Source organism: Salvia splendens, unplaced genomic scaffold (assembly GCF_004379255.2).
Source record: "Salvia splendens isolate huo1 unplaced genomic scaffold, SspV2 ctg272, whole genome shotgun sequence".
Taxonomy (NCBI): Eukaryota; Viridiplantae; Streptophyta; class Magnoliopsida; order Lamiales; family Lamiaceae; genus Salvia; species Salvia splendens.
In genome coordinates, this window is record NW_024598911.1 from 50,971 (window position 1) to 78,956 (window position 27,986).

A 27,986-nucleotide genomic window follows, 5' to 3' on the forward strand; every position below is an offset into this window, starting at 1 on the left:
AAAAGTAGTTGATGCTCATGATCAAGATCAACTGAATTAATATTATTAGTACTATCTTTTTATGAGAAATCTTGGATTTGTATTTCGTTTATGGCAAACTACTGTTGTTCAATTGAGTTGGAGCCTCGCACCTTGAAACAAGGACAGCTCGATCACGCCAGAGTATGCATTTCTTATTTCTTGGTTTGTTTGCAAACAGTATTATGAATCATTTTGTATGATTAACATGTTTATTATGATGAATCATTTTTGTGTACAGGAAATTGCTGTTGATATTGTTCAGACAAAGGAACCGGATGAAGCATCAACTATGTTTACTGAGGTTTGATTTCTTTATACAAGTTGAATTTAAGGTTATTTTGGCCTAATTGCCAAAACAATCGCAACTAGTCAAATTTTGGTTTGTCCCACACTTTTTAAAACTGGAATGACTGATCACCAGGTTCGAGAATATCACAATTAGCCCATATGTCGTTTTTTTTGTTGCAATGATGTGCCAATCAGATTTATCTATGTGGACAAAACGACAGTGGCACAAACTGACGTAGTGTGATTTGCCTTGAAACGGTGGTCGGATAATTGCGAAATTTGGTTTTCACACCATCACAGGCTTCACCGGAAAAATGACGTACGAGATAATTGCAAAGATCTGAAACTTGGTGATTTATTATTCTAGTTTTAAAAAGTATGGGACAAACCAGAATTTGACTAATTTCAATGATTCTTACATCCATGAAACTCCATAGCTGCAGGGACTGAAGGACGTGGTCGAAATCAAAGAGCCGGCGGTGGTGGTGACAGTTTCAGGCGAAAATCTGCAGCCACAGAAGGTGGTGGAGGAGAGTGGCCGCGGCGGGGCAGTTTTCAAGGAAGAGGTTGTTACTGTGGAGACTTATTGCCAATGTTTAGTAGTGGAATCATCACCGGAATGTAGGGATATTAAAGAGCCCCTTTCTGCCCCTTTTTGAGGCATCAATTAACTTGGTTATTCATTTCAATCGTTCTATCATTTTATAAGAAAATTTTTCTTGCATAATCGAGTGTGAAAATTGAAACTGTCAATGAAAGCTACCATTAGGTAAATAGTACAAATGAAAGTTATATCTCTATCAACTTCAAGTTGCATGCATACTTTCATAGCTAAAATGTAAGTAAAGAAGATGTTTATTCTACACTTATACCACTAGTTGTGCATGCATACTCATTGTCCGAAATAATAATGGACTTGGCTTCACAAGCTTCCCCATCTTCTACACACATATGCAAACTCTCCAATTCTCTTGCTACCTCTTTCATGGTTGGTCTCATTCTCCCCTTTAAATTCAAGCATCTTTGCGCAAGCCATGCAACTGCAGTAACCTCCACCTCATTGCCATGCTTCAAAACTTCGTCATCCAAAATTTTGTATAAATTGTTTTCTTCCATAGATTCAAGAAAACGCATCACTAAACTTCTCTCCTCTTCTCTTATGTCTATCGGCCTCTGTCCTGTCAAAAGTTCGACAAGAACCACTCCGAAACTGTAAACATCGCTCTTTCCTGTAAATTGGCTCGACTGGAAATATTCTGGATCCAGATATCCAAATGTTCCCTTTACCAATGTGGTCAAATGTGTCTGGTCCGTTCCAACAGACCTAGAGATCCCGAAATCAGACAATTTAACCGTATATTTTTCACCTAGAAGAATATTACTGGACTTGACGTCTCTATGGTAGATAGGTATGGACAACGCAGAGTGAAGATATGCGAGCGCTCCAGCAATATCTGTTGCGATCTTCAGACGCATGTTCCACGAAACTTGGAACTCAGTGTTAGGATCCTGAATTAGATCAAAGAGTGTCCCGTTAGGCACTAGCTCGTAGACGAGGAGAGGAACATCGGTCTCCAGACAACATCCCCACAATTTGACCACATTCTTATGATTAACATGTGATAGTATCACAACCTCATTTATAAATTGCTCTAAGTGGTCCTTATCGAGAAGCTTCGATTTCTTGATTGCCACAATCTTGCCATCGGACAACATTCCTTTGTAGACCGTGCCTTGCCCTCCTTGTCCAAGAATTCGACTTTCATTGAAGTTATCCGTGGCTTTCTCCAACTCTTCAGAAGAAAATAGCTTGGCCTTTTGAATTGTTCTTTCATTTGTTTGTTGTTGTAAGAGAAGACCACCGTTTCGTTTGAAGAATTTCGCCTTACGGTTTTTATTCCTTCTCTTTCGTAATAGTATATGCACCAGGATACAAATTGAGAGGAAAAGAAGAAATCCTATTCCGGAGCCCACACCTACTCATAAAATCACTCATCAATTTAGCTAGACTGAATAATCTTAGCATTTAAACTAAAACTTGTACTAAAATTAAATTACCTATGAAGACATGAATCATATTTGATGGTATGCAACCTTTGCCATCATTTTTCAAACCATCACCAGCATACCCCTTTGGGCAAGAGCAGTAGGCAGACCCATTAGTGTTGGTGCAAATCGCATTTGAATTGCAAGGATTAAGGTCAATATTTTCACATTCATTAATATCTGGGTCCAAAAAAAATTGTATAGGAGTATTAGAATATTACGTCACACCGGAGTGGTTAACTTCACTTCACAACTGATATGTTGGTTAAAATGAGAACTATATCAGTTGACATCACAAAACATATCAGTTGACTTAAGAAAATCTTATTGATATTGTGAAACAACAAACAGATATTGTATTAGTATCTGATATGTTATGTAATGTCAAACTAATAATAGTACACATCATTATATATTTATAGACTACAATTAGGAAGAAGATGAATTAAAAATAATGTAAGGATTTCATATTAAAAGAAACACTACTAACCCTGGCAACCATTTAGGTATGGATTGTCATGGAATCCTTTCTTGCAGCGACAGAGGTACTCAAGATTGAGACAATCAGCATTGGCTTTGCAGGCATAGGTGGATGAATTCCGCTGAGCTTCACTGCAATTTTGGGTCCCAACCCTCCAGTCTAGCCGCACCACCGGCTGCGGGGTACTCAGCACCCACTCATTGATATTTTTGGACTTATTCAAGTCGGAAAACGGATACGAAAATGCAGATTGCTTGGGAGTTCGTTTTTCCTCTACGAAGGTGTAACTGCACGGGAAAAACTTGCTGCGTACCCATTTTCCACCTGCGTCACTTAACTGTGTTGCCAAGAACGTCGTGCCTGATAGTAAATAGAATACGGAAAATATAAGACTAATGCAGAAATAAATTAAAGACGTCAAAAATTGTAATGCCTACATTGTTAATCAACTCTATTACATAAACTCTTTATATTGAGTTCGATTCTACATTATGAAGGAAAGTAAATAATCTATTTTGATTCGATTTTATCTTTCATTGATTGTAGCATCAATCACACATATTCTCTTCATCCTGTCCATTCCTATCCGTACAATATACTCCCTCTGTCCATTCTAACTATAGCATTTCTTATTCTACACTGGACTTTATGCAAACTTGTTTTGTGAGTTAAGAAAAGTAAGAGATATAATAATATAGACCAAACAGGATAACACAGCCTAAAAGACTAGCCGATAGAGTCCATTCAGTCTATATACCTCACACCAATTGTTCTCACAGGACAATGAGTCCATAACATATAATTAAATAGAGAGAAATGTTTTATGTTTTAAAAAATGTAACATTTAGATTGTTTGACACTTAGAATGGGACGAAGGGAGTGTGCGCTTACCTTAATACCTTATAAACTCAAAATATAACTGAACTTACTATGAAAGAAGTTAATGCATACCTTTGGGTATGGATGTTTGGCAACACCCGTTGCCGGCCGAATACCCGTTTTCGTCATTGGGGCAGACCCCGTGCCCACGCGGCTGTTTATTGGCGCAGTACGTTGATGGTTGGGCGAATTTTTGATGGTAACAAATGCGGGTGAAAAATATAGATCACGACACAAGGAATTACGTGGTTCGATTTACTGAGGTAAATCTACGTCCACGGGAAGAAAGGAGGGCAAGATTGTATTGCTTGATCTGGTTTTCCAGCTTACAAATACAGACTTGCTATATGATATTTGATATCTAGAGACCTCTTCTATCTGATCTAAGTTCTATTTATACATTGAACTAAGATCGTGGCTTGCATCACCACTAACTAGGTCGTGGCTTGCATCACCACTAACTAGGTAGTGGATGTCGTGGAGGTCATGAGATCCTGCATGGGTCCACTATCTCTTTGTTTGGTCCGCTATCCTGCATGAGTTGACACCACTAAATAGATCGTGTAGTGGAGGTCGTGGAGGTTCTGCATGAGTCCACTATCTCCCAGTTCGGTCGAATACTGAGACCGAACTTCTGAACTATTGCCGAGCAGCTTTTGCCGATCTGAGAGTAGAGCTTGATTGGTCGGCTTTTACCGAGCTGTAGGCTGGGGCCGAACTCTTTGGTAATGCCGAACTGATACTCTTCCTTGGGCTTTGGGCTGATGGGCCGTCACTTGCTATTGGGCTTGTTTAGTACGTACCCCATCACTACCCCCCCCGAAAAGCGAAGTGAATTACTTCGGCGAAGCGAGTCACTTCGGCATTCTGGATAAAGGTACGGGGGAGGCTGACGTCAGGGGACGTGCCTTGCGCGTGACTGCATTAAATGCGACAGTAAAATCCGGCCGTTGAATCCTGAAAAGGTGGGATTCGAAACGGTGCGATGATTTTGAAATCTTCTCCGAATCTGATAAATACGTCCTTTCTTCATCATTTGAATACTTTTGTTATTGCTTCTTCTGCCTTCTCTCTCTTTTGCGCAAAAATTTCCTTCCACTTTCAAGAATTTCTTCAGAATTTCTTCAGACTTTCAAAGAGTAAGAACCATGTCTTCTTCTTCTTCTTCTGAGTCAGGTAGCGGTAGGAAAGAGGGTAAGGGGTCTTCTAGCCGGAAAGAATCCGGGGAGAAGACCGTAGAGTATTTTCACAGCATCTTGAGTAAGGATACTGTGATATCCCTACACGAAAAATATTTTTTTCCTGGGGGGAAGGTTGCGATTCCCGACGACCTTCATAGGGCTGACTCGCCGCCGGAGGGTTACGCCACCGTTTATGAAGCCGGCTTGGAATGCGGGCTTCGTTTCCCTCTTCCCCCTGCCTTTGTAGAGCTGCTTGATTTTTTCCAACTCCCTTTAGGTCAGGTGACTCCGAATTCTTGGAGGCACTTATCGGCCTTTGCTGCCGAACTGCGTAGGCTAGATAAGGATCTGTCTCTGAGGGCAATCCTTAATTTTTTCCAGTTTAAAAGAAAAGGATCTTGGTTTTACTTGATCCCTTTACAGCCTTTTAGGGCCTTCTGCAAAACCAAGTGGCCAAAGTGGCAGCATCGCTTCTTTTTTTATAATAGGACAGCGGCTCCGGGCTTTCCCTGGAGAGGGCCGAAGTCCGTGATTCCTCATCCTCGGTTAGAACCGTTGGACGAGCTCGAGGGCGAGCTCAATAAGATTCCTATGATTAGGAAGCAGTACCTGGAGTCTGAGCTCGTCAAGGGCGACTTCGTGTTCGACTCCTCGTCTTCGGATGAAGAGACTGAGGGTGAGGAATTCTTTTTTATGCATTACTGCCTTGACGACGAAAACTAACCTTGTTTTCTTGCTTTTTGACAGTGAACTTGCTGAACAAGATTAGCCGCAAATCCTCCGAATCTAAGGAACCGGAGAGGCCGAAAACCACCAGCTCGGCGTCTGATGCCGAGAAGAATCCGAAGAGGCAAAAGACCTCTTCTTCGGATCCAAAAAAGCCGGAGTCCACTTCGGCAAAGGGGAAGGGGAAGACCCAGAAGCCCCCAAGAGCGCCAGAGAAAAACGTGGTCTTGGCGCCTCCTTCGGAACATATCTGTGAGCCATTTTTATGGCCCACGGATTTTGCCGAGGTGAATTCTCTTCTTGATTTTCTGGCCTTGCTTTTTTTTCCTGTATTTTTTTGGTGGCCCCTGTTGACTCTTTCCTTTTTCCATTTTCAGAGGAACGATATGCTCTCCAAGCTCGTCGCCGTTGAACTCTCCAAAGCGTCCAACGATTATGCTGAGATGCAGAGGAAGTTGGCGGCAGCTCGTCACCAAGCCGAACAGGCTAAGGCCGACTTTGAGAAGGCCAGAGCTGCTAGGATCTCGGCCCAGGATGAAGCCCAGTTTGCCAAAAAACCAGCTCGTCATCCAGCGAGAGCAGACGAAACGGAGGGATGCTGCCGCCGTGGTGGCCCAAGGGGAGGTTCTCCGTGCTTTCGCGGAGAAACTCTTTCTGAGCAATCAATTTTCGGCCTTTGTCGGTGATCTGCTGAAACTGATGACCGATAATGCCGAGCAAGGGCCCGAAGTCGTCCTGCCGCTGTACGGCCGAGAGATAGCAGCTCGTCTCCAGAGTCTGCCGCTCCTTAAGGAGCTTGCTTCGTCCTCGGTCCTGCTTTCTGCTGACCGAGTTCGTAGTTGCCGAGCTGACCGGGACGAGAATATGGAGGCTATCTTTGCCTCCTTAGGGCCAGTTTCACCCGCTCCAATTTTCCACGGAGAGGGTGAGACCGAGCAGCCTGATCAGCAGACCGGAGACAGGCAGGCCGAGCAAGAGGTGCTGCTGATCGGTGATGGAGGCACCGAGCAGGCTGGGAGGAGCAGGGAGGCCGAGGCTGAAGCTGAGGCAGACAAGGAGAAGGAAGCTGAACCTCACCGAGGAGCCGGAGACGAAGCTGGCGAAGTATGATTTCGTCTCCCTTCTCTTAGTTTAGTTTCTTCCTTCTTGTAAAATGGCCTTGAAGCCCTCCTTGTGTAAAAAATTTTTTCTTATGAATGAAAAAATTCTTCTTTCTGCACTTGTGTCTTCGTATAGCTTTTCGTACTCTCTTTTACTCCTGTTGTGGTTTACTACCTGCTCGGTAAGCTGAAATGCCGAACTGACGTAGCTGCTTTGTACTCAAGGAGCTGGAGGTACTTCACTGGAAGCGGCTGTACTCTTCCGCTTTAGACGAAGCTGAGAAAAAAGCCATAGCTGACCAGATGAAGAATGACGAACTCTTGGCTTGTTTAGTGAAGCTGGAGGCCGACAATAAGGACTTAGAGTCCGAAAAGAAAGATCTGGAGGCCGAGCTGAACACTGCCGTCGCTGAGAGGACTGCGTATGAGGATTTCATCAGCAGGCGCGGGGGAATGACCATCTCTGAAGTTCAGGAACGAGTTGACGAACTGTGGGAGGAATATCACGTACTCCGGAGGAACAATGCGCTGGAGAGCTCGGCTTGCCAACAAGTTGTGAAATCATTGCGGCGCTGGGCTTCTCGGTACGACATCGTTCTTTCCCGGCGTCCTTCAATCGAGAGATTCCTTAGGCATTTCCCGCCAACAGATGCTCATACTCCAGCTCAAACCTCTGATCCACTTGCTCAAAATCCTACTCCAAATCAGCAACGAACTCAGGAGCAACCGGAAACGTCAAGACGAGAACGGACTCAGGAGCAACCGGAAACGTCAAGACAAGGACGGACTGAAGTTCGTAGAGGAGCTGTGATTATGAGTGAGCAAGATCAACAAATGCTTCGTGAAGAGACTCTTCGCCGCCGAGGTGCCAGTACTTCCCGGACTCAAGGAAGAGGCGGTAGGTCGATCAGAGCATCTCGTCGACCTGCTTATTCTTCAGCTGCCCGGAACGCCCGAACTCGGCTTCACGAGGATTTTGTGAATAGATGGCTCAACTTTAGCAACCAGGGACAGTAGAATAGTCCTTTGTAATAGCGTAACGCCTTCTCGTAGGCAGCGGAGTTGTATGCCGAACAAGTTTTAATAAATGAAATCTTCATTTCGCTTCTATCACTGCGTATTTACAGCTCAGCGAAAAAATTTCATCGTGCTCGTCCTCGGTCTTATGAAGTAAACTTCTTTGACCGGACTCGTCCTCGGTCTTATGAAGTAAGCTCCTTTGACCGGACTCGTCTTTGGTCTTATGAAGTAAACTTCTTTGACCGGACTTGGTCCTCGGTCTTATGAAATAAACTTCTTTGACCGGACTCGTCTTTGGTCTTATGAAGTAAACTTCTTTGACCGGACTCGTCTTTGGTCTTATGAAGTAAATTTCTTTGACCGGACTTGGTCCTCGGTCTTATGAAATAAACTTCTTTGACCGGACTCGTCTTTGGTCTTATGAAGTAAACTTCTTTGACCGGACTCGTCTTTGGTCTTATGAAGTAAATTTCTTTGACCGGACTAAGCTTGTGTCCTAATTTGGCGAGTTTTATCGCTCGGATCGGACTTTCCCTTGTCCTAATTTGGGGATCGGACTTTCCCTTGTCCTAATTCGGCGAGTTTTATCGCGTGGATCGGACTTTCCCTTGTCCTAGTTCGGCGAGTTTTATCGCGTGGATCGGACTTTCCCTTTGTTGCAGTTCGTTTCAGACGAACTGCTTGTTTCTTAAGCTGAATTGTGGTCTTGTATCCTCCTTAGAAGCTTGGACTCACAATCGTTGGCTTATATATGTTCTAAAAAGGGGATCAGCCTTCGAAGAACAAGATACCTCAGTAACATTTGTAAGAGACGACACGCATATAGACAGACAAAACGCACATAGACGAACAAAACGCACATAGACAAACATGAAAAACAAGTAAAAAACAAAGAAAGCACATACCCCTAGGACCGAACTAGACACAAGACTGACTGACCGGACTGTCTCTTACAAATGGAACTTCTTGAGGTTGGAAATGTACCATGTTCGGGGTACTTGTTCTTCTGACATGTGAGTCAATTTGTAAGACCCTTTGCCGAGGACTTCTGACACCCGATATGGACCTTCCCATGTGGGTTCGAGTTTGCCCAGCTTTTCTGCTCGGCTTACTTCGTTGTTTCTCAAGACGAGATCTCCCACTTGAAATTGCAGCTTTTTCACCCTTTGGTTATAATACCGGGCTACTTGCTCCTTGTACTTGGTTGCTTTTATGCAGGCCAATTCTCTTCTTTCTTCGGCCAGATCTAGTTCGGCTCTCAGTCCGTCATCATTCATTTCTGAGGAGAAATTTAGAGTTCGGGGACTGGGTACGCCGATCTCAACCGGAATCACGGCTTCAGTGCCGTACACCAGACTGTACGGAGTTTCACCGTTGGAGGTTTTGGGTGTAGTTCGGTAGGACCATAGGACTTGAGGGAGATTTTCTACCCATTGTCCTTTGGCTTGTTCTAACCGAGCTTTTAACCCTTTCACCAAGATACGGTTTGTTACCTCCGTTTGTCCGTTTGCTTGTGGGTGGGAGACCGAAGTGAACCGCTGTTGAATATTCAGCTCTTGGCACCAATTCTTGAATGTCTTGTCGGTGAACTGAGTCCCATTATCCGAAATGAGGATGTGGGGTATGCCAAATCGGCACACTATGTTCTTCCAGACGAAATCCAATGCCTTCGAGCTCGTTATCGTAGCTAATGGTTCAGCCTCCACCCACTTCGTGAAGTAATCCACGGCAACGATAAGGAATTTCATTTGCCGAGGAGCTTGTGGTAGTGGTCCTACTATGTCTATGCCCCATTGCATAAAAGGCCAAGGGCTTTGCATAGCACATAGATCGGTCTGCGGCATCCTTGGGATATTTGCATGAATTTGGCACTTCGTACATGTCTTGACGAGCTGCACTGCTTCTTGTACCAAAGTTGGCCAATAATATCCCCATCTCAGAACTTTTTTAGCTAAAGCTCTAGCTCCGATGTGGCTACCGCAAGATCCTTCATGAACTTCTCTGAGGATGTAGTCCGTCTCTTCTGGTCCTACACATCGCAATAACGGTTGAAGGTAGGACTTTCTAAAGAGGACTCCTTCATGAAGTTCATACCGAAGTGCTCGGCATGTAATTTTCCGAGCTTCTCTCTTATCCTCGGGCAATTGTCCTTGATCTAGATACTGTAAGATCGGCGTCATCCAGTTCGGCGAGCTGGTTACTGAATGTACCTCAGCTTCATCAATGCTTCGGTGTAGTAATTCCTCCACCTTTGAGCTCGGATATGAGGCCAACTTACTTAAAGTATCTGCTCGGCTGTTTTCCGCTCTGGGAATGCGGATTATCCGAAAATAAGAGAAACTTCGGCTAATGCTTTGCGCTTTGTCCAAGTATTTTTTCATCCTCTCATCTCGGGCTTCACTTGTACCCAGCATGTGATTCACTATGACTTGTGAATCACAATGGATTTTGAGAGATTTGACAAATAGACTTTGCGCTAATTGAAGTCCGGCAAGGAGGGCTTCGTATTCGGCTTCGTTATTAGTAGTTGGGAATAAGAACCGAAGTGAATAAGTTACCTCGTGTCCGTCGGGAGCGATAAGTAGAATACCAGCTCCACTTCCCGTCTTATTCGAAGCTCCATCTACGAATCCACTCCAGCAGTCCGGCGGTTCTACTTCGGATTCTTGAGGCTGTGTTAGTTCGTCATTGGCAGGATTTTTCTGTTCGGCAATAACAGGGATTGCTTGATCGAACTTTGCTTCTGCAAGAAAATCTGCCAAGGCTTGTCCCTTGATGGCTTTCCGAGGTAGATATTCTATTGAGTGTTCTCCCAACTCTATGGCCCATTTGGCGATTCTGCCTGATGCTTCTGGCTTGGTCAAAACTTGCCGAAGTGGCAGATCGGTTAAGACGCATACCTTGTGAGCATAGAAGTATGGCCGCAGTCTCCTTGCTGCATTTACTAACGCCAGAGCAATTTTTTCCAGAGGTTGATACCTTGTTTCTGGACCTCTTAATGCTCGGCTTGTAAAGTAGATGGGAAGCTGCTTTAGGCCTTCTTCTCGTACAAGCACCGCGCTAATGGTTTGATCTGATGCCGCTAAGTATAAGAATATCACTTCGGCATCTGTTGGAGCAGAGAGAATTGGAAGCTTGGCTAAATAACTTTTGAGCTCGTCAAAAGCCTTTTTCTGCTCGGCTCCCCACTCAAACTTTGGTGCCTTTTTCAACACTTTGAAGAACGGTAGTTGCTTTTCGGCTGCTTGGGAAAGGAATCTATTCAGTGCGGCTAGACATCCAGTTAGCCTTTGCACATCATGTATGGACTTCGGCATCGCCATGTTCTGAACAACTTGAACTTTTGAGGGATTTGCCTTGAGTCCGTCCTTTGAAACCCAACAACCCAGAAACTTTCCCGAATCTACCAAAAAGGTACATTTTTGGGGATTGAGTTTGAGGTTGGCTTTTTTGAGCACGTCGAGGGTGGATTTGAGGTTGTCTTCGTACTCCGAAGTGCTTCTGCTTTTGACGACTATGTCGTCGACATACACTTCAACCTCTTTTCCTATTAAATGCCGAAAAAGCTTATCTACCATCCTTTGATATGTGGCTCCGGCATTCTTTAAACCGAATGGCATCTTTTTATAAGCAAAGATGCCGAAGTCAGTAATGAAAGCCGTTTTTGAAGCATCATTCTCATCCATTAAAACTTGGTGGTAGCCTTTGTATAAATCAAGAAAACAGAAAATTTCGAAGCCGATCAAAGCTTCTACTTTTTTATCTATGTTCGGAAGGGGATAGCAATCTTTAGGACAGTGCTTGTTTAGATCGGTAAAATCTATGCACATCCGCCATCCTCCTTCTTTTTTCTTGATCATCACAGGATTGGCCACCCAAGAAGGATATTTCACCTCAAATAATACATCCGCTTTCAATAATTGGCGGACTTCGTCATGGATGACTTGATTTCTTTCTGCCGCAAAGAGTCTTTGCTTCTGTTTTATAGGCCGGACTGAAGGATCAATATTTAATCGATGAGTGATTACCTCAGGGGGCACTCCGGTCATGTCCAACGGAGACCATGCAAAGACATCTTTGTACTCCTTGAGGAGCTGGATGGTCTTTTCCCGGAGTAGGGGCGTTCCCGCGAAACCGATCTTGACCGTTCTGGATGGATCATCTTCGTATAACTGAACGGTCATTGAGTTCGACTCTGGTGTGACTTCGGTCATTTCGCTTGCCTCTGACTCTGGCTGCTGTGATTGCTATGCTTGATGATGCCGATCTGATTGCTCGGCACTTTTAAGCGCAATCTGCAGACACTCTTTTGCTCTCTTTTGATCACCTCGGATGACCGATATCCCACCTTTAGTGGGAATCTTGATGGTGAGGTGATAAGTAGAGCAAACGGCCCGAACTGCGTTGAGCCAGTCTCTTCCCAAGATGCTGTTGTACGGGGACCGAGCTTTTACCACAAAGAACTCGATCATCGTACTGGAGCTTGTAGGCGCTTTTCCCACCGTGATCGGAAGGCTGATAATACCTTCAGGGCGGGTGTCCTCCTGGGCGAAACTTTTCAGAGGAAGTGGAGCCGGACTGAGCCGAGCTGGATCCACTTCTAGTTTATCGAAACATTCTTTAAAAAGAATGCTGACTGACGCTCCGGTATCCACAAACACTCTGTGGATTAGTTTGTTTGCCACTCCGGCTTGGATGACAATAGCGTCTTGATGAGGAGAGATGGCCGGGACGGGATCTGCATCTGAAAATGTAATCACTTCGTCCTGCTTCAGCCTTTTATGCGTTGGCTCCTCTCGATTGAAGCCTCTGCGCTCTGACTTCAGGGACAATCTAGTCTTCCCGGCAGGAAGAGCATCAATAGTCAGGATTACTCCATCATATTGCAGCTCGTCATCGTCTTCGGGGTCCTGTTGCTTTTTCAGATCCTGAAGAGCGCAGTTTGCACCTCTCTGCTTTTTGTTCTTTTTCGGCTGCTTGCTTTGGTATTTTTTTAACGTCCCTGCTTTCACAAGAGCGTCAATACCTGCAGCCAAATGTCGGCATTCCTCGGTATCGTGACCGTGGTCTTGATGGAAGGAGCAATATTGATCCTGAGGTCGACGCGCGGCCGATTTCGTCATCCGCTTTGGTTTTTCGAACATATCGGAATGCAGTTCGAAAATTTCCGCTCTCGACTTGTTCAATGGTACGAACTGAGCGGGTGGCTTCTCAGGATTGAGATGTGGCCCCAATCGGTCTTGCACCGGAGTCCTTTGAATCCTTTCAAAAGGAGTTCGGCGAGGATGTCCCTGATCGCCAAAAGGAGTTCGGCGAGGATGTCCCTGATCGCTATGATCGGGCTTCCTCCTGTCTCCTCGGGATGAGCTGTCTAAAGACCGTTTGCGACGGTCTGCCTCATCGGCACGAGAGAACTGGTCCGCAATGTCCCACATCTCTTGAGCTGTTTGCGGACTGCATTCCACGAGCTTTCTGTAGAGAGCTCCGGGCAGGATTCCATTTTGGAATGCCGAAATGACAAGTAGATCATTGAGATCATCTACTTGTAGGCATTCCTGGTGGAATCTCGTCATAAAGTCGCTGATCTTTTCGTCGCGACCTTGACGTATAGAAAGCAGCTGAGCCGAAGTGATTCGGGCTTCCGCTTTCTGAAAGAACCTCCTGTGGAAAGCATCCATTAGATCTCGGTAAGATCTAATGCTGCCTTGGGGGAGGCTATCGAACCACCTTCTTGCGTTCCCGATAAGCAGCTCGGGAAACAGCTTGCACATATGGACCTCATTGAGACCCTGGTTCGCCATGTTATACTGATAGCGTCCCAAGAAATCATGAGGATCCACTAACCCGTCATAAGTCATCGACGGAGTTCGGTAGTTTTGTGGCAAGGGAGTTCGGGTGATATCGTCCGAGAACGGAGTCTTCAATGCTCCGTACATGGCGAACCCGACATCTCTTCGGTATGGAGGAGATGGAGTTCTCCTGTGATTCCGGGTACCGAGGAGGAACAGGAACATGTCGGGGTTGAGGATTCTTCTTCCTGGAAGACACAGCACTACTGCGGTAGTGACTTTCATGTCTGGATGAGGAGGGAGAATCCACCGTTTTCGTCTCCGGCTTTTGGCTCTTTTGCAGGAAGATTAAGAACTCTTCCTGCTTCTCGGCCAAAAACAATTTGACAGCCTCGTTCAAATCGGGCTGCTGGGACGACTCGGTGCGATGAGTCTTTGAGCGGCTTGTTCCTTCTCCGTGAGAACTGGAAGTAGATTTCTCCCGAGGCTGTTTTCCAGACCTGCGGGCTGGACTAGCTTCCTCATGGTTATCATGAACGGTATTATGGGTGTTACGTGATCTGGTATGCATTTTTTTTTTTTTTTTTTTGGGATGGAAAAAGGGTCAAAAATTCGCTTTATCACAAATTTGGTTCTCTATTTCCCACAGACGGCGCCAGTGATGGTTGGGCGAATTTTTGATGGTAACAAATGCGGGTGAAAAATATAGATCACGACACAAGGAATTACGTGGTTCGATTTACTGAGGTAAATCTACGTCCACGGGAAGAAAGGAGGGCAAGATTGTATTGCTTGATCTGGTTTTCCAGCTTACAAATACAGACTTGCTATATGATATTTGATATCTAGAGACCTCTTCTATCTGATCTAAGTTCTATTTATACATTGAACTAAGATCGTGGCTTGCATCACCACTAACTAGGTCGTGGCTTGCATCACCACTAACTAGGTAGTGGATGTCGTGGAGGTCATGAGATCCTGCATGGGTCCACTATCTCTTTGTTTGGTCCGCTATCCTGCATGAGTTGACACCACTAAATAGATCGTGTAGTGGAGGTCGTGGAGGTTCTGCATGAGTCCACTATCTCCCAGTTCGGTCGAATACTGAGACCGAACTTCTGAACTATTGCCGAGCAGCTTTTTGCCGATCTGAGAGTAGAGCTTGGATTGGTCGGCTTTTACCGAGCTGTAGGCTGGGGCCGAACTCCTTGGTAATGCCGAACTGATACTCTTCCTTGGGCTTTGGGCTGATGGGCCGTCACTGCTATTGGGTTGTTTAGTACGTACCCCATCATACGTCACACGCCGCCTGCGAAGCTCTTGTTGTTCTCCCGAACGCGGGTCACGATATCATCGCAAGTCCGCACGGCCAGTGAGCCAGTTTCTGATCCGATATGGCGCGTATGAGTTATCCATCAAATTGACCGAGGAGAAGTAAACCACTTCAGATAGGTTTCAAAAAAAAACAATGGCAAGACAAACAGTTCACCTCCATAAACATTTCCGGAACGAAGTCCGTATTAAAGATAACCCACATAAAAGTAGGGTAGAAAAGCCCACCTCGATTGCTTAGCCTTAAAATAGTTCCCTTCAACCACACTTTCCTCGTAAAAGATCACCCTTTTGAAAGATAAATCAATATCATAATTAGAGTCAGGGTAGACGATGTTTAACGACAATGCATGATTCGTACTTGGATGACTTCAACATCTAGCACGTTACACGTATACACACTTAACAACATGTTATAACAAACACACAAAAAAAAACACGTCCGAAACACACCACGCACGCACCCGACACGCATACCACGTACCCAAGACGCGCACACGACACAAACACAACACTCAAACTCCCGGAACACCCACACTGCACAAACGGCTCACCTGGCTCGGAACAGGTTCGGGAAAAAGGCTCGGCGTCTCGGCCTGGCTCGGTACCTCGGCCGGCTGTCTCGGCCGCTGGTCTCGGCACCCGGCCGACCATCTCGGCCGCCTGCTCGGCACCTCGGCCGACCGTCTCGGCCGTCCGGCTCGGCACCTCGGCCGACCATCTCGGCCGCATGCTCGGCACCTCGGCCGACCATCTCGGCCGTTGCTCGGCACCTCGGCCGACCATCTCGGCCGTCCGGCTCGGCACCTCGGCCGACCATCTCGGCCGTCCTACTCGGCACCTCGGCCGACCATCTCGGCCGTCTGCTCGGCACCTCGGCCGACCATCTCGGCCGTCCGTCCGGCTCGGCACCTCGGCGCGACCACCTCGGCCGCGCATGCCGGCACCTCGGCCGACCTCTCGGCCCGTCTGCTCGGCACCTAGTTTACACCCCTTTTCCTCTGACCCCGATTCTCAAACCCTATACGACAAACACACCACGCATTCTACATCCCAAAACACACCCAAACACCTGGGATCATCCCTTCCAGACTCTCCACAAAACTGCCCTAGGCTGAACCCTAAAACTCTCGGCCAACACACACGAAAACTCTCGAACCAAACACTGATTCCTCCGAGCCATCTCTTGGCCAAACACACCCACATACATCACAAAAGCACAACACTCAGAAACACCAACCATTGCACATGAAAACATCTCCCAAAAACATACAATTCGTGAATCTGCGCAGTTTACTTGCAAAAATCATAATAAAATCATACGACATCCAATGAAGCTGAAATTTACACACCACACCGAAGACACATCCAAGTTTATACGGTTAAAAATTCGTACCAAAAGAAGATCGTTTGCTCAGTCAAAAAGGGGTCGGAACCCACTGTCAGTTACCATCAAAAACATGCTTCACACAAACACATAATCCCACAACTTATTCAGCATCTAACCCCTCCAAAACGTCCTACATGCATGAATTCGAATTAAACGAGAGTTGAGGCCTTGTGTTACCTTTCCCGGATAGTTCAACGTAGTGAAAAAGCTTTACTTCCTCTTACGACTCCGATTCACGACGAAGGGGGGTATCACCTTGAGGAATCCAAGACGATGATGAGAGGGAGTGAAAGGGGAAAGGTAAACCGAGAGGGAGGAGGGCGAGAGAACTTACCGGCGAGAGAACACTTCGAGAGAGAGATGAGAGATTGAGAGAGACCGAGAGAAGAGAGAAAAAGATTGAAAAGGGGAATGAATCGGTTAAGAGGGAGTGGGGGGGTTGAGAAATTAGTGGGGAGAGAGAGAGGGTTTCGAAAAAGAGAGAGGGAGAGGAGAGAGAAAAAAACCGAGAGAGAGGGGGGGGTTTAATTTATTAATTAAGATATTAATTTGCTTTTCAAATAACCATAAAACTAAATATTCACACCCATAAATAATATAAAACAAATAAAACATACCACACCATATCTTAAACAAGATATACACAAAAAGCAAACACCCCTTAAATAAAAAAAACGGACATTACAACCCCCGGCGTCGCCGAACCCTGGGTCCCCGGCGTTGACGAACCTCCACCGCCCATGTGTTGATCATGTTCTCCCAATCGCCGAATGAGTTGAGATCCCACCCGCGGAGCCGGAGCCGCCATAGTTGCCCTCGCCGTCGCCGGACATCTTGAGTGGGTTATGAAAAATTTCAGCGAAAATTGAGAGAGAAAATTAGATGATAGGAAGAATAGATGTGTAGTTGTGTGTAAATGAGGATGGGTTTAGGAGTATTTATAGAGTAAAAATTTAATAAAAAACAAAAAAAATATAAAAAAAAAAAAAAAAAAACGGTAATAATACCGTTACAAAAATTTTTTATTTATTTAAATTCGAATTTTTTAAAAAAATAATATTTATTGCGTCATCACGTGACGACGCCCACTCGCGGGCCGGCGAGTGGGCGTACGCACGCACGGGCCGGGCTGCGCCACGTCGCCTAGGCGCGTGGCGAGACAGCTCGTCTCGTGGCTCGCCGAGGTGAGACGCGCGACGAGACGCGCGACAGTTATACTATTAGTGATTTTAGCAGGTGTCACAAATCGGGTGTGTTGAATTTTTAGGAGTTGGTGGAGTGGTATATTTCTCGACCTCTCACAGTGGAGGCTTAGGTGTGAGACTGATCACACAAACGTCATTCGTCATATTCTGTAAGTTTTTTTTATCTTTAAATCTTGCCATTTTTATATTTTTACTTTTATATCTTTTTAAATATTCTAAAATGCATTCGAAAAGGAAAACCTATATAATGCATATATATTTATTTTTCTATTTTTCAATTATATGGATTTTTATACATTTTTTGTCTTTTTAGTTTTTATTTTAATTTTTTAAATATTGATTGGATTTAAAACCAACACAATTCACACACATTCATTTTTTCAAAAAATTGGACGCTGTTTTTTATATCTTTATTATTTAGTTTTTTTAATATTGTAATAGATTTTAATTCTTTTCTAATGCATGTTGTTTGGTGTAATATATAATTGGTTATTATCTTTCTGATTTTACTCTAAAGCACATCTATATAATGTTTTAATACTTTCTCTGTCCCACTTAATATGTCCATTTTTCATTTTTAGTTTGTCTAACTCAAGATGTCTACTTTCTATATTTGGAAATAAATTCCTCTCACCTTTTTCTTCATTAAAATATTCAACCACATTTTTCTCTGTATTTATTCCACCTAACAACTCCTCTTAAAATCTCATGCCACTCAAGAACATGGACATCTTGAGTGGGACAGAGGGAGTAATAAAATTAAAATTATATTTTTAGTGAGAAAATAAAATAAAATAAAATAAAAACAATTGGTCAAATTTGAAGCTTCGAATCGTTATCATTATTTATCGTACCCCAAACAAAAAATATTGAATCCGCCACTGATCGTAATATCGACCTAATCCAATAAGGTCTGACATGAATCCGATATGTTACTGAAATTCTCAACCAGAGCACAAACATGACTTGCGACCTTTAAACTTGAATCAAACTCGTATACGACACAATATACTATGAGTTGATCACGATAACAATCTAATAACAACCTGAATCTGATTTACGCAATGAAAACTTTATATTACATGATAAAACCTGATTTACATAATTAAACTTGATATTACACGACCAAATCTCATTTTTAAACTTGATTTACACGATAAAAACTTGATTTACAAAAACCTATAGAATAAAACAAAAATAATCTTTTTTTAAAAATAAAAATAATTTAAGGTTATAGGTTTCATTTTTTAATAGGTCACCCGAACTTAACCCAAAATTATAGGGTTCATAAGGGATTAACATAATAACATGAACCCAATAGAGCTTGACTCAAACTCATTAATTTTATGCATAATTATGTATAGTTTTCGTGTCGTATAAAAAATTATTAGCCCACTTTTTTAATAGTACTTAAAAGAATTGATGAGAGCATACTTAAAAGAATTGATGAGAGCACGTAGGGATGTCAATCGGGCTAATTCGTTCGGGTTCAGCTTAATTCACTCAGGTTGCCAGGCTATTTGGTGCGGGCTATTCGGGTTATGAATTTTTCGGATCATATATTTCAACCCTAACCCGCCGGGTTTCTAGCTAACCCATTGGGCTATTCGGGCCTAAAAACTTTCAAAAATAATCTCTTGTATCAAAATTTTCCTCTATAAAATAATTTTAAATTTTAGATATTTTTTCTTCTTACTATTTGAATCATATAAAATCTTAAAATTACTTTTCATTTCGATCAACTACAACATAAATAAAGATAAATTAAAATTTAATTAATCAATTTGAATTAAAGCTTATATTCTTGTATTATTTTGGCATTGTTCATAATTAATTATTTATGAAAATTAAAAATCATATCTTACATGAATCATTATTAAAACAAAAATTGTATAATAAGATTTTGATGGATTAGTTCTTAATTTTGTCTTGATTGGCTTTGGTGGTGGTAAGACTTGGCAGATGATGGAATAATGATGCGATGTGGAACTTGAAAGTTGATAGTGTGAGATCGAGTGAAAAATATAGAATAAAGATTGAAGAATACTAATATTGTGCCACATGAAATTCAAAAATAAAAAAACCCTAAAATCAAATATTTTTTAATTAAAAGGTACAACTCGTCGGGCCGACTCGCAACCTGTTTAACCCGCCAACCCATTCGGGCTAACCCGTTTAACCCGTTTTGTATTCGGGTTACAAAATTACAGGCCTTACTATTGCACTATTTATTAGTACTAAAATACCTGCAAGTTTACAGGGTAGATCTAGTATAGCTAAAGGTCAGTACTGGGATATCGAACACAGAAAATAAGATTGCAACTAGCTATCATATATTAAGCGTCATATACTATCTAGAGACACATAGTATTTTTGGTTTTGAACAAGCACAAGAGCTAGGAAAAGGTTCAATTCAATCAATCAAAGAGTAAAGGCTAAAACTGGTCCTGAACATATGTCAATTTTATGATTTTGGTCTTATACTTTATCTTTTGAATTTTTGCATTCTGAACATTTCAACTCGGATCACAATTGGTCCTACACTAACAATTCCGTCAATTTTTAAACGGTTTAAACCCGATTTTGACCGATTTTGATGGTTTGAACAATCCCATTCGGGTTAAAACAATTTAAACATCGGTCAAAATCGGGTTAAAATCGTTTAAAAATTGATGGAATTGTTAGTGTAGGACCAATTGTGATCCGAGTTGAAATGTTCAGATGCAAAAATTTAAAAGATAAAGTATAGGACCAAAAGCATAAAATGAGCATATGTTCAGGATCAGTTTTTGCCTTTTACTCTAAATCAAAATATGTTTATAATAGTCTTCACCAAAAATCATACAAAAGATATTTAACTACTCATAGACAAGTAGTAAAATCAATAAAAGTACTAGACATGAAAGAAATTGATAAAACCCAAGGTTGAATCCAATCTTCAGTCTCTCTTGCCTGGATCTGCAGAGCTCCTCTCCAATGGAAGATGGATGAATTATTTGTGGAATATGGAATGGAAGAATGTGTAGAGGGGAGAAGGGTTGGAGGCTCTGAGATAAAGAATATGAATTAGGTTAAGATGTATTTATAGGGTGGAAAAATGGTTTAGCTTCGATAATTTTCGTGCCCTACAATAAATGGAGAGATTTGAGCAACAATTATTTTCTTCCTTCAATTTCGGCCTAAATTTCCGTTAGCTTTGACTGCACTGCGCAATGTTCGTAGAATGGTCATAACTTTCTCTATAGAACTCCGATTGAGACGTTTAAGTTATCCACGTGAAGCTCTTTCGAAGACGAAGAAAATGGTATGAACTAATCACTGATTGGATTTCAACAGCGCTGGTAAAATCGGCTTGAACTGAGGCTGCTGCACCTTGGCCTTTTGCACCTTTTTCTGTCTTTTTCTACTATCATCTATCAACAAACACATCAAAAATTCCAAATGTATAACATATGCAATTTAAGAACATAATTTGCATGATTGACATTTGAAACGAGTCAAATATAGCCCTTAACAACATGCAAAATCCGTGTTTGTCACTTACCCAGTAATTTTACCGGGCTATTCGAGTCGACCCACTAATTTCGGGCGGGATTGACATTGTAGGCGACTGGTGACTTTCAATCTCATCTTTAATTTTCTCTATTTTATTTAATTTCTTTTCCAGTATTCAGTTTCCTTCTTGTTAATCTAATTACTCACCATTAATTCCAATCTCACGTCCGCCATTATCAATTTTCAATAATTTGAAAATTTTCGTTTTTATATGCTATGTCTCAAATATTTTCTGTACGTAACAATATAAATATTTTTTATTCCATTATTTATTATTTCTATTAGTTTCATTAACTGTAAATAATAATAAATGATAAATTATGTGATAAATAAAATTTTCACCATAATTTATGAAAAATACAAATGCAAGTAACATACAACATGCTTTCTTGCATGTACGTACCCAAACAGTGTCAGCAATCAATTACTAGATATCAGCAAATAAATTTTATAGCAAATGATTTATTTAGTAAACACAATAATGCACTCCCCGTAATTATGTAGATAATTTAATCTTTTTTTTGTACACTATTATTCGCTCCGGGTTGATTGTAGATTGTAAATACACAACAAAAAATAAGAGCAAAATCATTCTACACTCAAAATATATATAACAACTCTTAAGTATAACTCATTCATGTTCAAAAAAAAACAAATGGTAGAGAAGTTGGAGATGGATACTAATTTCAGTGTACTACATACAATCTCTACTACAGACACAGTTAATTTTAAGGGGTATGTTTGATGTATCAGAGGACATTGCCTACACTATGATAACTATCTACCCGGCAATGTGTATTCGTTGTCTGAAATCGTTGCAGGGACGTCTTCAAAGCTTCTCACAATATCTTCAGACTCATTTTCAACTCTCACATCTTCAACTGTAACAGACCTTTGAGACATCCTAAAACTTTCCAATTCGGTAGCCACTTCTTTCATAGTTGGTCTCAGTTTTCCTTTCAAATTCAAACATTTTTCTGCAATCCTCGCCACTAAAATCACCTCTTCCTTTCTTCCTTCCTCTAACATTTGAGGATCCAAAATTGTGTCCAAGCAGTTTCTTATCATGCATGTACGAAACCGCGTAGCTAGGCTTCTTTCCTCCTCTTGTTCATCAATAGAAATTGGTATTTGCCCGGTAAGAAGCTCGACAAGAACCACTCCAAAACTATAAACATCGCTTTTTTCAGTGAATTTACTCGAATGAAAATACTCTGGATCTAAATATCCAAATGTCCCTTTAACCAGAGTAGTTAAGTGAGTTTGATTTGCAGAAACGGGCTTCGAAGTCCCAAAGTCCGACACTTTGACAACATATTTCTCGTCCAGAAGGAGATTACTTGACTTGATATCTCTGTGATAGACTGACACAGAAGATGCAGAGTGCAAATAGGCCAGTGCACCGGCTATATCTGCTGCGATTTTCAAACGCATGTTCCATGGAAATGGAAATTCGTTATTTGGATCATGTATGAGATCATAAAGGTTACCATTTGGCATGAATTCATACACAAGCAAAGGAACTTCCGTCTCCAAACAACACCCCAACAATCTAACCACATTCTTGTGATTTAATTGTGACAATATAACGACCTCATTTATGAACGGTTTCAATTGATTCTCTTCAACCAACTTTGATTTTTTCACTGCCACAATTTTACCATCAGATAACATACCTTTATAGACAATACCCTGACCTCCATGTCCAAGGATTCGGTTTTCGTTGAAGTCATCAGTAGCTACCTCCAACTCTTTTGCAGTGAAAAGATTTGTTTTTCCAAGTGTGCTTTCACTTGTTTGTTGCTGCAAGAGAAGACCACCATTTTGTTTGAAAAATTTCTGCTTAAGCACTTTTTCCCTTCTCTTTTTAATAACTTTAATCAACCCAAACAACATTAAAAGGAGCAGAAGAAATCCTAATCCAGAGCCCATCCCTGTACATAAATTTACTTCACTGAGAAACTGCAAACATGTGTATATTAATAAGAGTAAAGGCCAAAATTGGTCCTGAACATATAGCCATTTTACGATTTTGGTCCTAAACATTATCTTTTGGATTTTTTGGTCCTGCACATATGGACATTTGATCATTTTGGTCCTCCGTCAATATTTCCGTTAAAAACTAACGGTCAACATTATCTTTTGGATTTTTTGGTCCTGCACATATGGACATTTGATCATTTTGGTCCTGCACATATGGAATTTTGATCATTTTGGTCCTCCGTCAACATTTTCGTTAAAAACTAACGGTCAACGGCCAATTTTTGACTAAAACAATGGGTTGAGTCGGGTCGTGTTTGGGTCGGGTTTGGGTTACACGTTAAGAAAAAAATAATATTTTCTTAAAATCTAAGCATAATATTTTCGTTAAAATCTAAGCATAATATTCTTAAAAATTAATTAATATTTTTTAATTAATAAAATTAAAGTATAGATTTTATTAAAAATAATTTTTAATTATTTAATTTTATTATATAGATTTAATATTAGTATACTTTAATTTTATTATTTTGATTAAAAAATGATTATTTTAATTTGGTAATTTTTTATTTTATCGTGTAATATCATGTTTAAATCGTATAATAACATCATGTTTTAGTCGTTATAATATTTTTAATCAACAAAAATAACTAAAAATTAAAGTTTTATAATTTTTTAATTAATAAAAAATAATTATTTTTTTTCTTAACGTGTAACCCAAACACGACCCGACCCAACCCATTGTTTTAGTCAAAAATCGGCCGTTGACCGTTAGTTTTTAACGAAAATATTGACGGAGGACCAAAATGATCAAAATTCCATATGTGCAGGACCAAAATGATCAAATATCCATATGTGCAGGACCAAAAATCCAAAAGATAATGTTGACCGTTAGTTTTTAACGAAAATATTGACGGAGGACCAAAATGATCAAATTTCCATATGTGCAGGACCAAAATGATCAAATGTCCATATGTGCAGGACCAAAAAATCCAAAAGATAATGTTTAGGACCAAAATCGTAAAATGGCTATATGTTCAGGACCAATTTTGGCCTTTACTCTATTAATAATAAAGCAAGTCAACCTTACGAAGTTATGCTATTTAATTTTTTATTTAGATAAAACTTATTGAATTGAATATATATATGGTAACACGCGAGTAATTTTGAACCAACAAATATTACAATGAAAACATCAAAACTATGTTACCTGCCAAGATTATGGTCTTGGTGTTGGACGGTGGCAGCTTAATGCAACTGGTTCCATCTTTCCTCCCATCACCAACGTGCCCTTTTGGGCACGAGCAGTGATAAGAGCCAGGATCGTTGATGCAAATTGACGTTGGAACGCATTCATTAGTTGTACTATCAGCGCATTCATCAATATCTGCTCAAAAAACATGTAGAACGTCCGTTGATTAGCGTTTGAAGCAAGTTGAATTTAATTTGAATATAATAGAAGAGGAAAAAAAGTTAAAAGTAGGTTACCTTTGCATCCTGGGCTAAGGTATGGATGACCTTGGTATCCGTTGGAGCAGTTGCATAGGTAGCCTCTAACTGTATCATCGAAATCAATGCAGATGGTGTTATTCTGACACACATAATCAGTCGGATTCTTTAGCGCTTCTTTGCAATTCAGCGCTCCAATCCTCCAGTCTAGTGAGAATATTGTGGGTCGATAATTTATGTTTGGATCATCAGATTGAACTTGTGTTGAGTTATTGAAAATGGGGTATGTTGCTCGATAATAGTCTTCCTTGGTACCAAGGAATGCGTAGCTGCAAGAGAAATTGGTACGTGGCCATCGTCCAGTGAAATCACTCAAATTGGCTTCAAGGTAGGAGGTGCCTGCAACCGAATGTTATGTGACACAGTATACTTTTCTGTATTATGTTGGAATATAAGAAATATGTAAATACCTCTGGGAATGGGTGCCCTGCAACAGCCATTGCCGGGCCAATACTCAGCACCCTTAGTTGGACAATATGCTAAATAATCAGTAGCTATTTGATTATTTTTGCAAACAGTTGCACATGTGCTGCCAACAAAGGTTCGATTGGCACGTCGAGTTATACCCACCATTATATCATCGCACCCAATCACGGAGATCCAGCTATCTTCCGACAACGTAAACTGAGTTCCCAACAAGTCAACACTCAAGCTTTGCTCCTCTGTCTTAATGATTCTTCGCTGTGTATCGGACCAATTGTAGCAAGAAAAACCAAGTGTTGGATAGTTCACCCGAACCTGTGATAAATTTAACCGAATGATTTCTGCCTTGAGAACAAAGAGGTATGCTTTGGGAGGGTTAGATGACATATCGCAATTAACTTCAAAAGATGGCTCCAAATAGCAATTCCGCCCGACTCCAAATGGAAACGGAATTGACAGTTCCCCACATTGATCCCGGCATCCGTCTCTGGCTATGGAACTGCGAAATACAATTGCTGGCCGAGATAGTGTTAGAAAGTATACCTTTGGTATACATAGGAATAAACTAAAAGAGGAATACTAACGTTGGCAGCCTCCAACCACGTACGGATTGCCCTCGTATCCTTGCAGGCAGCTGCATTGGTATCCTTTGCTAACATTAGCAACATCAACACATAGACTCTTGCTATCTTGACATGCGTACGTGGTCGGATTCAGCTTAGCTTGGCTGCAATTCTCAACACCCGCAATCCAGTCCAGCCTCACCACAGGAGGACTCGTTGCAGATGCCCAATTGTCAGTCTGCAATGCAGTTGAGTTATGGAGGTAGAACAACGGATATGAAAATCCGGTTTCATTCGTGCCAGAGACCTCCTGGATAAAGGCGTGGCTGCATGGGAAAAGCTTTCTACGTTGCACTTTTCTGCTCAAGTCTATTAGTTTTGCTCCCACGAATCCCGTCTCTGTCATACAACATAATAAGCATCAACATCATATTTTCAACAATTACCTACAGTTTAATTTTCTTCTGATTTATATGTCTAAACATAAATGCGCTACTATCCTCCTCACCATCTCCCCCTTCCCCTGGCACCATAGTGACAACCACCACCACCGTCCCCTTTTACCCATGTTACTAGCCCAACAACACACATCGTATACACATAGCAAAAGTATCTTTTAAAGGTATATTCGTCTGGAAAAAAGTCCAAAAGTACTCCTAGTGATATTATATTAAAATTTAGAGACGTGTAGCGATATTTATAAAAATAGCGGCCGCAAATGATATTAAAGCAAAGTTTAGGGATTAAAAATATGATTAGCACTAATAATGAAATTACATCATTGACCTTTAGATAAAAATATTTCCTCCGCCCCACTGAATATAACTCACTTTACTTTTTTGATTTGTCTAAAAATGGAAACACTTTTATCTCTACTTTATCCTCTTCTCCTACATTACTCTCTCCATTTAACACAAAAAATAAAGCTGCATAAAATCTCGTGCCGCCCAATGAAAGGGGTCATCTTTCTTCGAAAGGAGGGAGTAGAAAAAGCGCAAAATCATCGTGAAATAAGGAAAAATCATTCTTGCAATATTTATCAATTGTCTAGAGACGTTTGATGATATTTTAAAGAGTACGACTGCAGATGATATCACTTTTACCTAAAAATTATATTTTACTACAAATTAAAACTATAATATCATGTAATGAGAATTACCTCCGACGATTTGAGACTGGCAACAACCACTACCAATGGAAGTAGGATCGAATGGGCAATACCCTGTTTGAGTGCTGATGTCATCCTCACAAAACGCTGAGCAGCCGCCGTTATTGTAAGTTCCGTTGGACTGCAGCACAACGTCATCGCAGCCAATGGCGGTGAGCCTGTTTGTGTACATGGACAGCGAATACAAAGTCCTTGTCAAGTTCACACTCACAATGCTATCTTTATACGAATCACCTTCAGACTCATAGCAAACCGAAACCAGGTTCGGATACTTGACCCGAACATAGGTTTCGTTTATCTCAATCAATTGTTTATCAATGATGGAAAGGTACGCCTTCGGAGGGTCTGTCGTAGTGTTGCAGCTAATGGTAAAGGACGGGTCGAACGAGCAATTCGACCCGATCCCAAATGGATATGAAATGGCCAAATTCCCGCACATATTTTGGCATCCTGGTTTGGCAACTGGACCACAAGATATTGCTTGTAAACGAATCACAGAGATTAAACACAAGATAGAAATTATATGAAGAGCCATATTGGCTATTAATTGGAATTGATTGATCACTTATTTTAATGGAGCTATATATATACACATATCAAAGAAGTGAATTATGTAATGCACGATCTTGTTTCAAGACAATTAATGAAAAGGACAAACTTAGCTAATGAAAATGACTAAAGTTCAATTATTTGCTGTTTACTTTTTCATTACAATTAATAGGACAAGCCGCCATCTTGACTTTGACTTTTTTTACACCCTTCAGCCGGTGGCACTAAGCAAAATATCCGAAATTGAATATCCGCTCTAAACAAAATTGAAATTTAAAATTTGATTTGGGTTATGTTTAGTTCAATTTAAATTTTTGTAAATTTAGTTTATATTCGGATGTAAATAAAAGAAAAAACTTTGAAAAACTGAATTTAATTTTAGATACACCCCTCTACACAAGAATATGCACTCTTTATTTTTTAGTCCGTCCCACAAGAATATGAATTTTATAATTTTGAAAACTCTTTTCTCTGAGGTGAGACTCATTCCCTACCCAATAATACTTTAATTACTTTTTCTCCCTACGTCTCTATTACTATACCAGTTTTGCATTAAAACTCGCGCCGAACCCAAAGTGCATATTCTTTGGGGATGAAGTATATAGTATAATAGAAATATACTTTCTAGTACTTTCCGCGAATAGGAGTCCCGTTATTCCATTTCGGTCTGTCTACGAATAGGAATCCCGATTCACTTTTACTATAAATTCTATAAAAGCCCCACATTCCACTAACTCGTTCAACTCACATTTCTTTTAAACTTAATATATATAAGTGAGAC

General features: G+C 41.3%; 3 protein-coding genes across 4 annotated transcripts; 1 reads left to right on the forward strand and 2 right to left on the reverse strand.

Annotated features, from left to right (window-relative positions):
• The first annotated feature begins 15 nt into the window (after positions 1-15).
• On the forward strand, positions 16-998 carry LOC121789553. 2 transcript variants are annotated; one of them, XM_042187985.1, is made up of 3 exons: positions 16-162; positions 260-322; positions 747-998. In XM_042187985.1, exons 1-3 carry the CDS (start codon positions 91-93, stop codon positions 966-968), a joined length of 357 nt encoding a protein of 118 aa, XP_042043919.1. In that variant the 5' UTR covers positions 16-90; the 3' UTR covers positions 969-998. The 2 variants fall into 2 exon arrangements, with proteins under 2 accessions (XP_042043919.1, XP_042043920.1); XM_042187986.1 differs by having other exon boundaries at positions 753-998.
• Positions 999-1,164: 166 nt separating this feature from the next.
• Positions 1,165-3,844, reverse strand: LOC121789551 (wall-associated receptor kinase-like 9). The gene is made up of 4 exons (XM_042187983.1): positions 3,832-3,844; positions 2,846-3,196; positions 2,353-2,535; positions 1,165-2,291 (listed from the first exon to the last, which is right to left on the reverse strand). The coding sequence occupies exons 1-4, from the start codon at positions 3,842-3,844 to the stop codon at positions 1,165-1,167; spliced, it is 1,674 nt and encodes a 557-aa protein (XP_042043917.1).
• A 17,746-nt stretch (positions 3,845-21,590) lies between these two features.
• On the reverse strand, positions 21,591-27,191 carry LOC121789543 (wall-associated receptor kinase-like 3). Its single transcript, XM_042187978.1, has 6 exons — positions 26,648-27,191; positions 25,510-25,887; positions 24,913-25,440; positions 24,482-24,841; positions 24,204-24,380; positions 21,591-22,947 (listed from the first exon to the last, which is right to left on the reverse strand). The coding sequence occupies exons 1-6, from the start codon at positions 27,189-27,191 to the stop codon at positions 21,791-21,793; spliced, it is 3,144 nt and encodes a 1,047-aa protein (XP_042043912.1). The 3' UTR covers positions 21,591-21,790.
• Between the last annotated feature and the right edge of the window lie 795 nt (positions 27,192-27,986).

Coding starts and splice junctions, on each gene's coding strand:
- LOC121789553 (XM_042187985.1), top strand. CDS start 91: ATGGCAAACTACTGTTGTTCAATTGAGTTGGAGCCTCGCACCTTGAAA. Junction 163..259: donor GACAGCTCGATCACGCCAGA/GTATGCATTTCT, acceptor TTTTGTGTACAG/GAAATTGCTGTTGATATTGT. Junction 323..746: donor CATCAACTATGTTTACTGAG/GTTTGATTTCTT, acceptor GAAACTCCATAG/CTGCAGGGACTGAAGGACGT.
- LOC121789551 (XM_042187983.1), bottom strand. Junction 2,536..2,845: donor ATACCTAAATGGTTGCCAGG/GTTAGTAGTGTT, acceptor TTTTGGACCCAG/ATATTAATGAATGTGAAAAT. Junction 2,292..2,352: donor CATAGGTAATTTAATTTTAG/TACAAGTTTTAG, acceptor GAGTGATTTTAT/GAGTAGGTGTGGGCTCCGGA.
- LOC121789543 (XM_042187978.1), bottom strand. CDS start 27,191: ATGGCTCTTCATATAATTTCTATCTTGTGTTTAATCTCTGTGATTCGT. Junction 24,842..24,912: donor CAGGGCACCCATTCCCAGAG/GTATTTACATAT, acceptor ATTCGGTTGCAG/GCACCTCCTACCTTGAAGCC. Junction 24,381..24,481: donor CCTTAGCCCAGGATGCAAAG/GTAACCTACTTT, acceptor TTTTTTGAGCAG/ATATTGATGAATGCGCTGAT.